This window comes from Ovis canadensis, chromosome 20 (assembly GCF_042477335.2).
Source record: "Ovis canadensis isolate MfBH-ARS-UI-01 breed Bighorn chromosome 20, ARS-UI_OviCan_v2, whole genome shotgun sequence".
NCBI lineage: Eukaryota > Metazoa > Chordata > Mammalia > Artiodactyla > Bovidae > Ovis > Ovis canadensis.
In genome coordinates this window covers 15270752-15289587 of record NC_091264.1, presented here as the reverse complement: position 1 = coordinate 15289587, position 18836 = coordinate 15270752, and the positions used below count along the sequence as shown (strand labels likewise).

At 36.2% G+C, this 18836-nt stretch overlaps 1 protein-coding gene across 1 annotated transcript in view; it reads left to right on the top strand.

Annotated features, from left to right (window-relative positions):
* Positions 1 to 18836, top strand: part of KHDRBS2 (KH RNA binding domain containing, signal transduction associated 2) — an 844433-nt gene that overhangs the window by 739643 nt on the left and 85954 nt on the right. The window contains exon 7 of the mRNA XM_069562599.1: positions 4926 to 5008. Coding sequence (XP_069418700.1) covers positions 4926 to 5008 — 83 coding nt within the window. The remainder of the gene's footprint in view (positions 1 to 4925; positions 5009 to 18836) is intronic.

Here is an 18836-nt window from a genome sequence, read left to right as displayed (position 1 = left end):
CGACTCTTTGTGACCCCATGAATCACATTACACCAGGCCTCCCTGTTCATCACCATCTCCCGGAGTTCACCCCGGCTCACGTCCATTGAGTCCGTGATGCCATCCAGCCATTTCATCCTCGGCCTTCCCCTTCTCTTTCTGCCTCCATTCCCTCCCAGCATCAGAGTCTTTTCCAATGAGTTAACTCTCCGCATGAGGTGGCCAAAGTACTGGAATTTCAGCTTTAGCATCATTCCTTCCAAAGAAATCCCAGGGTCGATCTCCATCAGAATGGACTGGTTGGATCTCCTTGCAGTCCAAGGGACTCTCAAGAATTTTCTCCAACACCACAGTTCAAAAGCATCAGTTCTTCGGTGTTCAACCTTCTTCACAGTCCAACTCTCACATCCATACGTGACCACAGGAAAAGCCATAGCCTTGACTAGACGGAACTTAGTCGGCAAAATATTGTCTCTGCTTTTAAATATACTATCTAGGATGGTCATAAGTTTTCCTCCAAGGAGTAAGCGTCTTTTAATTTCATGGCTGCAGTCACCATCTGTAGTGATTTTGGAGCCCCCCAAAAATGAAGTCTGGCACTGTTTCTACTGTTTCCCCATACTTCCCATGAAGTGATGGGACTGGGTGCCAGGGTCTTCGTTTTCAGAATGTTGAGCTTTAAGCCAACTTTTTCACTCTCCTCTTTCACTTTCATCAAGAGGCTTTTTAGCTCCTCTTCACTTTCTGCCATAAGGGGTAGTATACACATTTTCACTATATTGATTATTCTCATCCATGAACATGGTATATTTCTCCATCTATTAGTGTCCTCTTTGATTTCTTTTGCCAATGTTTTATAGTTTTCTATATATAGGTCTTTAGATTCCTTAGGTAGATATATTCTTCAGTATTTTATTCTTTTCATTGCAATGGTTAAAGAAATTGTTTCCTTAATTTCTCTTTCTATTTTCTCGTTATTAGTGTATAGGAATGCAAAGGATTTCTGTGTGTTGACTTTATATCCTGCAACTTTACTATATTCATTGATTAGCTCTAGTAATTTTCTGGTGGAGTCTTTAGGGTTTTCTATGTAGAGGATCATGTCATCTGCAAACAGTGAGAGTTTTACTTCTTCTTTTCCAATTTGGATTCCTTGTATTTCTTTTTCTGCTCTGATTGCTGTAGCCAAAACTTCCAGAACTATGTTCAATAGTAGTGGTGAAAGTGGGCACCCTTGTCTTCTTCCTGACTTTAGGGGAAATGCTTTCAATTTTTCATCATTGAGGATAATACTTGCTGTGGGTTTGTCATATATAGCTTTTATTATATTGAGGTATGTTCCTTCTATTCTTGCTTTCTGGAGAGTTTTAATCTCAAATGGATGTTGAATTTTGTCAAAGGCTCTCTCTGCATCTATTGAGATAATCATATGACTTTCATTTTTAAATTTGTTAATGTGGTGTATCACATTGATTGATTTGTGAATACTGAAGAATCCTTTCCTCCCTGGGATAAAGCCCACTTGGTCATGGGGTATGATCTTTTTAATGTGTTGTTAGATTCTTATTGCTAGAATTTTGTTAAAGATTTTTGCATCTATGTTCATCAGTGATATTAGCCTGTAGTTTTCTTTCTTTCTTTCTTTCTTTCTTTCTTTCTTTCTTTCTTTCTTTCTTTCTTTCTTTCTTTTTTTTTTGTGGCATCTTTGTCAGGTTTAGTATTAGGGTGATGGTGGCCTCATAGAATGAGTTTGGATGTTTACCTTCCTCTGCATTTTCTGGAAGAGTTTGAGTAGTATAGGTGTTAGTGCTTTTCTAAATTTTTGGTAGAATTCAGCTGTGAAGTTTTCTGCACCTGGGCGTTTGTTTGCTGGAAGATTTCTGATTACAATTTCAATTTCTGTACTTGTGATGGGTCTGTTAAGATTTTCCATTTCTTCCTTGTTCAGTTTTAGAAAGTTGTACTTTTCAAATAATTTGTCCATTTCTTCCAAGTTGTGCATTTTATTTGGCATATATTCTAAAACTAGCTTGAACATCTGGAAGTTCACTGTTCACATATTGCTGAAGCCTGGCTTCGAATTTTAAGTGTTATTTTACTAGCGTGTGAGACGAGTGCAATGGTCTGGTAGTTTGAGCATTCTTTGGCATTGCATTTCTTTGGGGTTGGAATGAAAACTGACATTTTTCAGTCCTGTGGCCACTGCTGAGTTTTCCAAATTTACTGGCATACTGAGTGTAGCACTTTCACAGCATCGTCTTTCAGGATTTGAAATATCTCAGCTGGAATTCCATCACCTCCACCAGCTTTGTTTGTAGTGATGCTTCCTAAGGCCCACTTGACTTCACATTCCAGGATGCCTGGCTCTAGGTGAGTGATCACACCATCATGATTATCTGGATCGTGAAGACCTTTTTCGTACAATTCGTATTCTTGCCACCTCTTCTTAATATATTCTGCTTCTGTTAGGTTCATCCCATTTCTGTCCTTTATCAAGCCCATCTTTGCATGAAATGTTCCCTCAGTATCTCTAATTTTCTTGAATACATCTCTAGTCTTTCCCACTCTGTTGTTTTCCTCTATTCCTTTGCATTGATCGCTGAGGAAGGCTTTCTATTTCTCCTTGCTATCCTTTGGAACTCTGCATTCAAATGGGTATATCTTTTCTTTTCTCCTTTGGCATTTGCTTCTCTTTTTTTCATAGCTATTTGTAAGACCTCCTCAAACAACCATTTTGCCCCTTTGCACTTCTTTTTCTTGGAGATGATCTCCTGTACAATGCCATGAACCTCCATCCATAGTTATTCAGGCACCCTGTCTATCAGATCTAATGCCTTGAATCTATTTGTCACGTCCACTGTATAATCATAAGATATTTGATTTAGGTCATACATGGTCTAGTGGTTTTACATACTTTCTTCAATTTAAGTCTGAATTTGGCAATAATAAGTTCATGATCTGAGCCACAGTCAGCTCCCAGTTTTGTTTTTGCTGACTGTATAGAGTTTCTCCAACTTTGGCTGCATAGACTATAATCGATCTGATTTTGGTGTTGACCATCTGGTGATGTCCATATGTAGAATCTTCTCTTGTGTTTTTGGGACAGGGTGTTTGCTATGGCCAGTCTTCCATGGGAAAAACTCTATTAGCCTTTGCCTTGCTTTATTCTGTACTTGATTGCCAAATTTGCCTGTTACTCCAGTTATTTCTTTACTTTCTTCTTTTGTGTTCCAGTCCCCTATCAAGTAGAGGACATATTTTTTGGTGTTAGTTCTAGAAAATCTTGTAAGTCTTCATAAAACTGTTCAACTTCAGCTTCTTCAGCATTGCTGGTTGGGGCATAGACTTGGATTACCGTAATATTGAATGATTTACCTTGCAAATGAATAAAGATCACTCTGTCATTTTTGAGGTTGCACCCAAGTACTGCATTTCAGACTCTTATTGACTATGATGGCTACTCCACTTCTTTTAAGGGAATCTTGCCCACAGTAGTAGATATAATGGTCATCTGAGTTAAATTCATTCATTCCAGTCAATTTTAGTTCAATGATCCCTAAAATATCTATGTTTACTCTTGCCATCTCCTGTTTGACAACTTCCAATTTGACTTGATTTATGGACCTAACATTCCAGGTTCCTATGTAATATTGCTCTTTATAGCATTGGACTCTTCTTCTATCAACAGTCATGTCCACAACTTAGTGTTGTTTTTTGCTTTGGCTCTGTCTCTTCATTCTTCCTTGAGCTAGGTCTCAACTGATCTCCAGTAGCATATTGGACACCTACCGACCTGGGAGTTCATCTTTCAGTGTCCTATCATTTTATCTTTTCTTCCCATTCATGGGGTTCTCAAGGCAAGAATACTGAAGTAGTTTGCCATTCCCTTCTCCAGTGGACCACATTTTCTCAGACCTCTCCACCGACCCGTCCATCTTGGGTGGCCCTGCACAGCATGGCTCATAGTTTCAGTGAGTTAGACAAGGCTGTGGTCCATGTTATCAGATTGGTTAATTTTCTGTCATTGTGATTTTCAGTCTGCTGCCCACTGATGGAGAAGGATAAGAAGCTTGTGGAAGCTTCCAGATGGGATAGATTGGCTGAAGGGGAAGCTAAGTCTTGATTAAATTTGTTTTCAGATTAAGTGAACTCAGAAATCTTAGTCAAAATTAATGTAGAAAAATGCACATATTTTGGTTTAAATTTATGAATAAAATAAGGAAAGATTTGCAAGCCTCCAGACTGAAATGGAGTTATAAAATTGGTAGGGTGGGATGGAAGTACATTCTAAAGAAAGTGTTGCACCAACAAAGATACAAAGCAGAAAAAAATAAAGGTTTTCTTAGAAGTTGAGAGTAATCGAGATGGATGGCAAGAGTTTTAAATAAAGTCAATGACCACAAAGGAAAACAAAACTAAATCACTAAAAGAACAATGTACAACTGGAGTATATCATTTGTATACATTATACAGTTTTTCCTTTTCTCCTTTCATTTTTTTTTAAACAATAATTGCTGTACCTTTTTTAACTAAAAGTTGAAGAATCCTGATTTCAGATTCAGTCTAATTATTATTATTGTGGGAAGAAATAAATTCCAGTAGCATTGTAACAAATAGATAATTGTCACCATTAGGTTATCATAACTATTCATATTCTCTCATAGCATTTAACAAAATATTATGACTTTTTAATTTGTCTTGATCAAAATTCTAAATAAATCCATGAATAGGCATTGATGCTTCAATGATATGTTGAGTTTGGATATTATATATTAAAATTTGGACCATGAATTATTACTCAACATTGCATACAAATTGTTTATCTAGTAAAATATGACGTAAAGTGACTAAACAAACATAACAACTAAGTTAAGTTCTCATTAATGAAAAACAGATTAATCAGTTAAACTGTTTGCTAATATATATTTTTATCATTTTTGCCTCAGGGTTATAATGATGGCTACGGGGGTGAATATGATGATGAAATCTATGAGACTTATGACAATAGCTATGCCATCCAAGCACAAAGGTAAAGTATACTTTGTCTAAAGCATCCTTCTCAGGATGATTTCTTATCTTGGTATTTTGTTTCTTGTATCTGAATATTAGCTACATTTTGTGAAAGTTTCTAGCAGTGGATTTAATTTATTGTCCTTCTGAATTATCAAATTATTTACTAGTCTGTGAGAAATATAATGATCTTGCAATTGGTAATAATGAACTAGTAGTATGTAGTTTTAAGACTAGGTGATTATCATAACTAATCAATTCATTATGTGAGTTTATATTTTAAAAATACTGTTAATATTAGAACTTTTTAGTGAATTCATAATTAAGACAATAATAAAAACAAATCTCTTGTCCAGTGGGGCTATATTGCCAGAAATTTAATATTTTATTTTTAAGACAAAACATAGGAAAATATTAGTGTTCTGAAAAGAGAAAAATTCTTAAAACATCTTATGGAATTAAGAATTTATTTCTTTTAACTGATTTTAAAATTTCCAACAAACAAAAGTACAAGAGCAGATAGCTTCACAAACAAACTCTAAAAAACATTTAGAAGAGAACTAACACCTGTCTTTCTGAAATCATTCCAAAAGTCTCAGAGAAAGCAAAACTCCAAAACTCATTCTAGGAGGCCACTAGTACCCTGATACCAATACCAGACAAAGATACTGCCAAAAAAAAAAAAAAAAAAAGAAAAGAAAAAGAAAATTACTGGCCAATATCACTGATGAAAATAGATGAAAAAACTCCTGTACAAAATACTAGCAAGTTCCATTAAATCATCATACACTATGATCATGTGGTATTTATTCTAGGGATGCAAGGACTTTTCAATATCAACAAATCAATGTGTGATACACCACATCAACACGTTGGAGAATATTAACCATATAATCATTTCAATGGATACAGAAAAAGCTTTTTACAAAATTCAACACTCAGTTATGACAATAACTCTCCAGAAAGTGGGCATATAAGAAGCATACCTCAACATAATAGAGGCCATATATGACTAATCTACAGCTAACATCATACTCAATGCTGAAAAACTGAAAGGATTTTCTCTAAGATCGGTAACAAGACAAGGATTTCCACTCTTGCACTTTTATTTAGCATAGGTTTGGAAATCTTAGGTTTAGAAATCAGAGATAAAAGAACAGAAATAAAGGGAACACAAATTGGGAGCAGGGGAGTGAAACTGTCGTTGTTTGTATATAATATGATATTATACATAGAAAATCCTAAAGATGCCACCAGACAGCTCAATTCAGTTCAGTTCAGTCACTCAGTTGTGTCTGACGTTTTGCAACTCCACGGACTTCAGCACACCAGGCTTTCCTCTCCATAACTAACTCTTGGAACTTACTCAAATTCATGTCCATTGAGTCTGTGATGCCATCCAAACATCTCATCCTATGCTGCCCCCTTCTCTTCCCACATTTAATCTTTCCTAGCATCAAGATATTTTCAAATGGCTCAGTTCTTTGCACCAGGTGGCCAAAGTATTGGAGTTTCAGCTTCAAAATCAGTCCTTCCAAGGAATATTCAGGACTGACTTCCTTTAGGATTAACAGGTTAGTTCTCCATGCAGTCCAAGGGACTCTCAAGAGTCTTCTCCAACACCACAGTTCAAAAGCATCAATTCTTCTTTCGTTATAGTCCAACTGTCACATCCATACAGGACTAATGGAAAACCATAGCTTTGACTAGATGGTGACCTTTGTGGGTAAAATAATGTCTCTGCTTTTTAATATACTGTCTAGGTTGGCCGCAGCTTTTCTTCCAGGGAGCAACCATCTTTTAATTTTATGGCTGCAGTCACCATCTGCAGTGATTTTGGAGCCTCCCCAAATAAAGTCTGTCACTGTTTCCATTGTTTCCCCATCTATTTTCCATGAAGTGATGGGACCAGATGCCATGATCTAAGTTTTCTGAATGTTGAGTTTTAAGCCAAATTTTTCACTCTTCCTTCCACTTTTACCAAGAGGTTCTTTAGTTCTTTATTTTCTGCTAGAAGGGTGGTGCCATCTGCTAATCAATGAATTTGGCTAACTGGTGTTTCAGGATGCAAAATTAACACAGAGAAGTCTGTTACATTTCTACACATTAACAAAGATGAGAAAGAGAAACCAAGGAAACCATCCAATTGCTGCAATAAATAAATGAATAAATAAATAAATATAATATCCTGGTATAAACCTATCTAAGGAGGCAAAATACTTTTACTCTGAAAACTACAAGAGACTATAAGAAAAATATAAGAAAGAAAGAATGAAAGGAGAAAAGAAAGAAATGATTACACAAATGGATGGAGTAAAAATATATCATGTTCTTGGATTGGAATAATCAATATTGTCAAAATGACTATAGTACCCAAGGGAATCTACAGATTCAATGGTAATCCAATGCCATTTTTCACAGAACTAGAATTTTTTTTAAAATCTTAAAATTTCTGTGGAGACGCAGAAGACTTCAAATAGTTAAATAAATATTCAAACAAAAATGGAGCTGGATAAATCAGGCTGCCTGAATTCAGACTATACTACAAAGCTACAGTCATCAAAAGAGTGTGATACTGGCACAAAAACAGAAATAAAGATCAATAGAACAGGGTGGAAAGCCCAGAAATAAACTCAAACATCTAGGTTCAATTAATCTATGAAAAGGGAGGCAAGAATATACAATGAAGAAAAAACCGTCTCTTCAATAAGTGGTGCTAGAAAACTGAATAGCTACATGCTAATGGCATACATAAAAATAAACTCAAAATTGATCAAAGATATAAATGTAAGACCGGATATTATAAAATTATTAGAGGAAAATATATGTAGAATGCTATTTGACATAATAAATATCAATGTACTTTCCCTTCTGTTTCTTAGAGTAAGGGACACAAAAATGAAAATAAACAAATGGGACCTAATCAAAATCAAAATCTTTTGCACAGAAAAAGAAACCTAAGCAAAGGAAAAGACAATCCACAAAATGGGTGAACATATTTGCAAATTATGTGACCAGCAAGGGATTAATCTCAAAAATTTACAAACAGGTCACACAGCTCAATATCATAAAAGTGGCAATGCAAAATGGGCAGAAGATGCTCTTAAACAGACGTTTCTCTGAAGAAAAAAACAGATGGCTAATAGGTGAATGAAAACGTGTTCAACATCACTAATGATTCAGTTCAGTTCAGTTCAGTCCCTCAGTCGTGTCCGACTCTTTGTGACCCCATGAATCACAGCACTCCAGGCCTCCCTGTTCATCACCAACTCCCAGAGTTCACTCAGACTCATGTTCATTGAGTCGGTAATGCCATCCAGCCATCTCATCCTCGGTCGTCCCCTTCTCCTCCTGCCTCCAATCCCTCCCAGCATCAGAGTCTTTTCCAATGAGTCAACCCTTCACATGTGATGGCCAAAGTACTGGATTTTCAGCTTTAGCCTCATTTCTTCCAAGGAAATCCCAGGGCTGATCTCCTTCAGAATGGACTGGATGGATCTCCTTGGAGTCAAAGGGACTCTCAAGAATCTTCTCCAACACCACAGTTCAAAAGCATCAATTCTTCAGTGCTCAGCCTTCTTCACAGTCCAACTCGCACATCCATATATGACCACTGGGAAAACCATAGCCTTGACTAGACGGACAATAGTTGGCAAAGTAATGTCTCTCCTTTTGAATATGCTATCTAGGTTGGTCATAACTTTTCTTCCAAGGAGTAAGTGTCTTAATTTCATGGCTACAATCACCATCTGCAGTGATTTTGGAGCCCCCCAAAATAAAGTCTGACACTGTTTCCACTATTTCCCCATCTATTTCCCATGGAGTGATGGGACCAGATGCCATGATCCTCATTTTTTTGAATGGTGAGCTTTAAGCCAACTTTTTCGCACTCCTCTTTCACTTACATCAAGAGGCTTTTAAGTTCCTCTTCACGTTCTGCCATCAGCGTGGTGTCATCTGCATATCTGAGGTTATTGATATTTCTCCCAGCAATCTTGATTCCAGCTTGTGCTTCTTCCAGTCAAGTGTTTCTCATGATGTATTCTGCATATAAGTTAAATAAGCAGGGTGACAATATATAGCCTTGACGTACTCCTTTTCCTACTTGGCAACAGACTGTTGTTCCATGTCCAGTTCTAACTGCTGTTTCCTGACCTGCATACAGATTTCTCAAGAGGCAGGTTAGGTGGTCTGGTATTCCCATCTCTTTCAGAATTTTCCATAGTTTATTGTGATCCACACAGTCAAAGGCTTTGGCATAGTCAATAAAGCATAAATGGATGTTTTTCTGGAACTCTCTTGCTTTTTCCATGATCCAGCAGATGATGGCAATTTGCTCTCTGGTTCTTCTGCCTTTTCTAAATCCAGGTTGAACATCAGGAAGTTCACTGTTCACATATGGCTGAAGTCTGGCTTGGAAAATTTTGAGCATCACTTTACTAGCCTGTGAGATGAGTACAATTGTGCAGAATTTTGCGCATTCGTTGCCACTGCCTTTCTTTGGGATTGGAATGAAAACTGACCTTTTCCAGTCCTGTGGCCACTGCTGAGGTTTCCAGCTTTGTTGGCATACTGAGTGCAGCACTTTCACAGTATCATCTTTCAGGATTTGATATAGCTCAACTGGGATGCCATCACCTAGACTAGCTTTGCTTGTAGTGATGCTTTCTAAGGCCCACTTGACTTCACATTCCAGGATGTCTGGCTCTAGGTGACTGATCACACCATCGTGATTATCTGGGTCACGAAAATCTTTTTTGTACTAATGATTCACTTCAGTTCAATCACTCAGTCGTGTTCAACTCTTTGCAACCCCATGAATCACAGGACACCAGGCCTCCCTGTTCATCACCAACTCCTGGAGTTCACTCAGACTCATGTCCATCGTGTCAGTGATGCCATCCAGCCATCTTATCCTCTGTCGTCCCCTTCTCCTCCTGCCTCCAATCCCTCCCAGCATCAGAGTCTTTTCCAATGAGTCAACTCTACGCATGAGGTGGCCAAAATACTGGAGCTTCAGCTTTAGCATCATTCTTTCCAAAGAAATGCCAGGGTTGATCTCCTTCAGAATGGACTGGTTGGATCTCCTTGCAGTCCAAGGGACTCTCAAGAGTCTTCTCCAACACCGCAGTTCAAAAGCATTAATTCTTCGGTGCTCAGCCTTCTTCATAATCCAACTCTCACATCCATACATGACCACAGGAAAAACCATAGCCTTGACTATATGGACCTTAGTCGTCAAAGTAATGTCTCTGCTTTTGAATATGCTATCTATATTGGTCATAACTTTTCTTCCAAGGAGTAAGCGTCTTTTAATTTCATGGCTGCAATCACCATCTGCATTGATTTTGGAGCTCCCAAAAATAAAGTCTAACAGTTTCCAATGTTCACCCATCTATTTCTCATGAAGTGGTGGGACCGGATGCTGTGATCTTCATTTTCTGAATGTTGAGCTTTAGGCCAACTTTTTTGCTCTCCTCTTTCACTTTCATCAAGAGGCTTTTTAGTTCCTCTCCACTTTCTGTCATAAGGGTGGTGTCATCTGCATATCTGAGGTTATTGCTATTTCTCCCAGCAATCTTGATTCCAGCTTGTGTTTCTTCCAGTCCAGCGTTTCTCATGATGTACTCTGCATAGAAGTTAATAAGCAGGGTGACAATATACAGCCTTGACGTACTCCTTTTCCTCTTTGAAACCAGTCTATTGTTCCATGTCCAGTTCTATCTGCTGCTTCCTGACCTGCATACAGATTTCTCAAGAGGCAGGTCAGGTGGTCTGGTATTCCCATCTCTTTCAGAATTTTCCACAGTTTATTGTGATCCACACAGTCAAAGGCTTAAGGCATTGTCAATAAAGCATGAATAGATGTTTTTCTGAAAGTCTCTTGCGTTTTCCATGATCCAGCAGATGTTGGCAATTTGATCTCTGGTTCCTCTGCCTTTTCTAAAACCAGCTTGAACGTCAGGGAGTTCACGGTTCACGTATTGCTGAAGCCTGGCTTGGAGAATTTTGGACATTACTTTACTAGTGTGTGAGATTAGTGCAATTGTGTAGTAGTTTGAGCATCCTTTGGCATTGCCTTTCTTTGGGATTGGAATGAAAATTGACGTTTTCCAGTCCTGTGACCACTGCTGAGTTTTCCAATTTGCTGGCGTATTGAGTGTAGGACTTTCACAGCATCATCTTTCAGGATTTGAAAGAACTCAACTGGAATTTCATCACCTCCACTGGTTTTCTTCATAGCGATGCTTTCCAAGGCCCACTTGACTTCACATTCCAGAATGTTTGGCTCTAGATGAGTGATCACACCTCATGATTATCTGGGTTGTGAAAATCTTTTTTGTACAGTTCTTCTGTGTATTCTTGCCACCTCTTCTTAATATCTTCTACTTCTGTTAGGTCCAGACCATTTTTGTCCTTTATCAAGCCATCTTTGCATGAAATGTTCCCTTGGTATCTCTAATTTTCTTGAAGGAATCTCTAGTCTTTCCCATTCTGTTCTTTTCCTCTATTTCTTTGCATTGATCGCTGAAGAAGGCTCTCTTATCTCTTCTTGCTATTCTTTGGAACTCTGCATTCAGTGCTTATATCTTTCCTTTTCTCCTTTGCTTTTCACCTCTCTTCTTTTCACAGCTATTTGTAAGGCCTCACCAGACAGCCGTTTTGCTTTTTTTTCATTTCTTTTCCATGGGGATTCCATGGTCTTGATTCCTGTCTCTTGTAAAATGTCACGAACCTCATTCCATAGTTCATCAGGCACTCTATCTATCAGATCTAGGCCCTTAAATCTATTTCTCACTTCCACTGTATAATCATAAGGGATTTGATTTAGGTCATACCTGAATGCTCTAGCGGTTTTCCCTATTTTCTTCAATTTCAGTCTGAATTTGGTAATCAGGAGTTCATGTTCTGAGCCACTGTCAGCTCCTGGTCTTACTTTTGTTGACTGTATAGAGCTTCTCCATCTTTGGCTGCATAGAATGCAATCAATCTGATTTCAGTGTTGACCATCTGGTGATGTCCATATGTAGAGTCTTCTCTTGTGTTGTTGGAAGAGGGTGTCTGCTATGACCAGTGCATTTTCTTGGTACAACTCTATTAGTCTTTGCCCTGCTTCATTCCACATTCCAAGGCCAAATTTGCTTGTTACTCCAGGTGTTTCTTGACTTCCTACTTTTTCATTCCAGTCCCCTATAATGAAAAGGACATCTTTTTTGGGTGTTAGTTCTAAAAGGTCTTGTAGGTCTTCAATGATTAGAGAAATGCTAATCAAAACTACAAGGAGGTATCGCCTCACATCAGTCAGAATTGGTATTACCAAAAAATACTTGTCAACAATAAATGCTGGAGAGGGTGTGGAGAAAAGGGAGTCCTCCTACACAGTTGGTGGGAATGTAAATTGGTGAAACCACTATTGAGTATAATAAGAAAGTCCCTTAAGAAACTGAAAGAGCTACCATATTATCTAGCAATCCCACTCCCAGGCTTATATCCAGAGAAAACCATGATTTGAATGGATGCATGTATTCCAATGCTTATTGCAATAGCCAAGACATGGAAGCAACATGAATGCCTATTGACAGAAAATAGATGAGTAAATAAAGAAAAATTCATACATATATGCAATAGAATATTACTCAGCTTAAAAAGAATCAAATGATCTAATTTGCATCAACACGAATAGATTGGAGATTATCATACTAATTGAAGTAAGCCAGACAAAACAAACATCATTGAGACTAATTATACACACAATCTAAAATAAATTATAGAAATGAATGTATTTACAATACAGAAACAGAATCACAGACTTAGAGAATGAATTTATGGTTACCAGGGGTGAAGAGTTCAGGGAGGGAGAGTTTGGAAATTTGGAATTGACATGTACATATTGCTGCATTTAAAATGGATAACCAACATGAAGACTCTTGAGAGTCCCTTGGATTTCAAGGAGATCAAACCAGTCAATCCTAAAGGAAACCAATCCTGAATATTCATTGGAAGGACTGATATTGAAGCTGAAGCTCCAATAAGTTGGCCACCTTATGCTAAGAACCAACTCATTAGAAATGACCCTGATGCTGGGAAAGATTGAAGGCAGGAGCAGAAGGGGACAACAGAAGATGAGGTGGTTGGATGGCATCACTGACTCAATGGTCATAAATTTGAGCAAGCTCTAGGTGTTGGTGATGGACAAGGAAGCCTGGCGTGCTGCAGTCCATGGGATTGCAAAGAGTTGGACATGATGGAATGGCTGAACTGTACTAAATGAACATGAACCTACTGTGTAGCACACGAAACTCTGTTCAATATTATACAGTAACCTAAATGGGAAAAGAGTTTGAAAAATAATAGATGCATACATATGTATAACTGAATCACTTTTCTCTACACCTGAAAATAATGCAATGTTAATCAACTCTAATATAATATGCTTTTAAGAAAGTGAATTACAGGCTCAATATATGAATTTTAGGATGCAAATAGTCAGTCTGTAGAAATTGTATTTCTTCGAACCTTTCCCTTCATTTTTTTGTTCAAATAACCTGCAATTCTTACCTAGAGAAAACGTATTTTCATAAAAATTTCATATGAAGGAACTGGAGGGGTCATCAACAATAAAAGGGAATTACAATTTAAAAAAAAAACAAGCAAAGAAAGAATTATTCCCTTTCTTAATGAATATCTTATAAATCTGTCTATATATACTCACAATCTGTGATAAAATTAATTTCTACTTTTTGAAAGTTTGACTTATTGAAGTATTATATTTACATATGGTAAAATTTGTCCATCTAGGCTACAGTTGTTGTACAAGTCTGACCAATACAATCCATTATTATCCCAACATTATGATATAGGGCTTTTTAATCAACCCCAATATTTCCATAGTGGTCTTTAGGGTCAACATTTTCCACACCCGAGGCCCTGGGAACCATTATTCACTTTGTCAGTATAGTTTTCTACAATGTCATATAAGAAGAACCAATAAAAAGTATAGAATTCTTAATCTGCCTTCTTATTCACTCCATATCTATTCATGTTGTTGTGTGTATTAGTGTTCTTTTTCTTTTTACTATGGTGTGGCATTTCACTGCAAGGATGTACCAGTGTCCTCATTCACCAGTTTAAGGACATTTGAGTTATTTCTATGTTTTGTAATTATGAATAAAGTTGGTATAAAACAAATACATCTTTAGAAAAGTTAATCATGTATTATTTTTTCTGAAAATAAATTACAAATTTCATGGGCAAGTAGGAATCCATGTGATTATTAGCTAAATGTTTCACCCCATATATGATTCACAGAAACACAATAGGACTAATTGTCATAAAATCATGATAACACTGATCATTTACTAATCAGTTTATTGGCACCCAAAAAGATTTGAATGCATTAAGTAATATTTGGAGGAGGGAAATGGCAAAGAAAGAAACCACTTTAAGTTCATTAAGTAGTGGAGGACATCTACATAGTGAATGTTTTATGGGCTGAGAGACAGCATAGTGAAAGGACTGACAGGGAATTCTACTTAGGGAAACCACTTTAGACAATTAGAAAAAAAAAAAAAAACTCATGTGAACATATGCCTGTAAAGCTCAATGTAACTTAAGATATTACTAAGGAAATGACCATTTTCAACTTTGAGTTCTTGATTACTTTGTAGCAGGGTAAATAAAAGAGGCATCATGAACCAAGAGCTACTGCTTCAGGTAATAAGTTAATTGTTCCAATTACACATTAGAATTCAGCAGTTACTTGCATGGGGGAGAACCTTTGCATCACATCACAAACCCTAAATAGATTACTGTATGCAAATTGGCTATTTAAAATACTTGGTAATATCTTAAATCAAATTTATAATTCATCACTGTATATTAGTGCAAAAGAACAGTGATAATAAAGTTCTGTACCATGTTTCAGAAACTGTTGGCAGAAAACATAATTACCACATACTGTGAACACTGCTAAAATAGAGTAAAATGATTTCTTTATGTAGCTCTACAGTTACATTCAACTTGTAGAAATTTGGGAATGACTTTCTGCATCTTTATTCTGGTTAGATTTATTGGATTTGGTTTACTCTAATAAACAAAGAAGAAAAAAATTGGAGATTATAATAACTTATCTTGAATGTTTGAAAAGTGAATACTAGAATAATTGAATATAATTATGAATAAAATTTGGCTTCCCCAGTGTCTCAGCAGGAAAGAAACTGCCTGCAATGCAGAAAATGCATAAGATGTGAGTTCAATCCTTGACTCAGGAATATCCCCTGGAGGAGGGCAGGGCAACCCACTCCAATATTCTTGTCTGCAGAATCCCTTGGATAGAGGAGCCTGGTTGCCTACAGTCCATAAGATTGCAAAGGGTCTGACTGAAGTAACTGAATACACACACACGTATAAAATTAAATGGCTATATAGAGTAACCTGAAAATCACTTTGTATTTATGAAATATAATTTATATGTAAAATATATTTTCTATGCACTCTACTACCTTCTCTTTTCCATTTCTTAACCATTCAATATTTTATGGATAAATTATTCCCACATTCCTACACCAAGTTCAGAAACCAATACTTCTGAAGTCTTTTGTTAAATCTATATTTGTGAATAATCTGTTTCTTTGCTGAATTTCTCAGCATCATATCTTTATTTCTTTACAACATTTCTCTCTCTGCCTTGTGCTGGGATTATTTATGTACCTGTCCCTTTTCACTCTAACTACTTGCCTATAATCCTAGTCTCATACATCCTCTTGTCTTTCACAACATCTATCTTTGAGCATTTCATGATGCATGTTCCGAACAGATGATCATAGAATGCATGGATGTGAGACCTGAGAGGTATCTACAAGATCGGGATAAAAAACAAAAGCCTTATCCCTCAAAGAGAATACAATATTTGGAATTACATGTTTCATTTTTACCAACAAAATATTTATGTATTTCTGAGATATCTTAGTGCTAAAGCAGAAAGAAAAAGGTCATGAAATTAACTACAGTGATATTAGTACTTTGTATGCAATAATAATTAAGCACTTGTTAAATGATTACTTGTGCCAGAGAGTATAGTCACCATACAGTGACAATACATATTTTTCAGTTTGTAAATATATTTTAACATTTTCTCCTAAGAATGTGTTGGAGAAGGAGTCATGTGCAAGCTGCATATATACGTAAATTACTATAAGTGAAACAACTATTATAGACTAAACCAGTATTAAGAATTAGAAATAAAAGTTTACTTTCTACAAAAATCAGTTTGAAATTGGTTCTGTTTTCAGCTGGTGGTTCTTTAATTGGACTTTTTAAAGTATTGTTAGAATGGCATTGAAACATGTATAATATCACATGTGAAACGAGTCGCCAGTCTAGGTTCGATGCATGATACTAGATGATTGTGGCTGGTGCACTGAGACGACCTAGAGGGATGGTATGGGGAGGGAGGAGGTAGGGGGTTTCAGGATGGGGAACACGTGTATACCTATGGCGGATTCATGTTGATGTATGGCAAAACCAATACAATATTGTATAGTAATTAACCTCCAATTAAAATAAATACATTTATATTAAAAAATAAAGTATTGTTTAGATTTATGGAGACAAATGGAGAAAGCTTTTAGAGAAATATGTGATCGTAAAGCATCTCCATTATTTACAAGTAATATGGATATTATTTTGACACTGTAGTGGTAAAATCAGAAGAAACACTGATTTAGAACTTTGAAGGTAAAACTATAGGTTTTGTGTGACTTAGCAGAACTGTGATAAAAGGAAAAAAAATATTTAGATAAAATGGGTTTTAATTGACTAGTTACTCAGCACAAGTGAATACAGAATTTGTGGAGATTATAAAATCAGATTTGGCAGTTGCCTAAATGGAATAATTATTTCATTTTTAGTAGAGAACCTAAAGGAAGTTCACAAAGTAACAGCCCTACAAATGTTAACCTGGAGTTCAGAAACTATAAAACATCAATTAGCCCCCAACTGTCTTGTAAGATGTTGTTAATTCGTTGTGGAAAATTTCAAAAGGATCATAAAAGGGGCTTTACTAAAAATTCCTTAGGAGGCAGTTCAACTAAATAACATGTTAAGGTCTGATAAAGATGAAAGTGATATGGAGGGTTTCCAATCATCTTTTTCTCTTTTCCTGCATCTATGAGAAGGAAAAGTAAAGAAATAGTTTTATAAGATTACTGTACAAGTTTCAAATTGCAGGTCTACTGTTACAGTTTCCAGGGAAGCTTAATTACTTGAATTCTATGGCTTGAGACAAACTACATCCTGTGATCAACACCTTTAATTAGATCAAATATTAAATTCTGTATATGTTCTGATATTTTATTTTTTGTTACTCCTCAGTCATTAACATTTTCAGAATTCAGTCCTCCATAATTACATAAATTCACAAGTCTTTACCAACAATTTGTTTTTTTTTTTTCCCCAACACAAACAAAACTCTACATCAAATCAAATAGATAGAGAAAAAAAGTAACTTTCATGTACTTAGAGGCAAATAGTAATTTTGCAAATGAAAGTCAAAAGACCAACTCTGATCTTTAATTCTTATAAGATTTTAACTTGAATGTGAAATGTTAAGATTTTGTATTCAACATATAAATTTTTATATATTTCTGTATAACAAAGATTTTTTTGGTAGCATTAAAAAAAGATTTTGTAATTTTTAAATATAAATTTCTAAGTGCAGAATTGTAATAGGCAAATATAAAAATGAAAGACTTTGCTTTCCTTGAAGTATGATCAAATGTTTAATTCACACAAACTAGGAAAATAATCCTCTTTAGATTAATGGAGGAATATGCTAGGGGAGGAAAGATAAAGGTCCATCTCACATATATTAGACAATAGTTTACAAAGTTTTCTAGAAATGAGACCCTCTTGGAATATTTACAACTGTCAGGTGAAAAATGAGACAAATTATGAAAGTTTAAAGAGAGCTTAATGAGGAAACCCTTTTTAGAGTATATCACGGGGCAAGGTGTTTACCACCAAAATCCAGGAATGGAAGGAAGATGGAAAACTGTCAGAGACCTGTCCTAACAGAAAAGGCTCCTCTCCTTTGAATCAGAGTGGCAACCATGGCCAACCAACATAGAAGAAGCTCAGGTGTTCATATCCTGACCTCACTTTGCTCCCATTGGCTGAACCCATTAGGAGACAAAGGACAAGAAACTGAGTAGATGAAGTTGCCAGCAGTCATCTTGGGTATAGAGCAGGGTGAAGGGAAGGGTAGAAGAAGGGGATGAAAATGGAAGAGACCTTACACAACATCCACAATGATTATCAAACTTTGATGACAGTTCATTGTATATATTAGTGTCAGTTGCTTGACGATATAATGACCTGCATTTGCTATGGAAACAGCAGTGCTTTTAAATTTGTATTTTATTAATTATAAAGAATTTATACTAAAAAAGTCACAATATACATGAACATAAAGCTATACATTTGTGAACTAATATCTTCTTGAATCCCCTGGCACAGGTTAGCTCCTTTGAGAGTCAGGGCATCCATGGTGGAGACCACTGTTCTGTTGTTCAGAGGCTGCTTGGAACTCATGATTCATGATAACTAGCATTAGTTTTGTGCTGGTTTCTATGCTAATTGTCTAGGACTTTATTTCATTTAATCCTTGCAATACCATGAGGCAGAAAAAAAAAATGAAGCTTAAAAATGTTAAATGACTTACCCTTGTTCATAAAGTAGTGAATGTTGGCTTCAAAATCATATCTGTTAACTCCAGATGCTTGAGATATAAAGACTGATAAATACTGTCTGAAAAATTAAATTGATTTATTGATTCAACAGACTTGTTA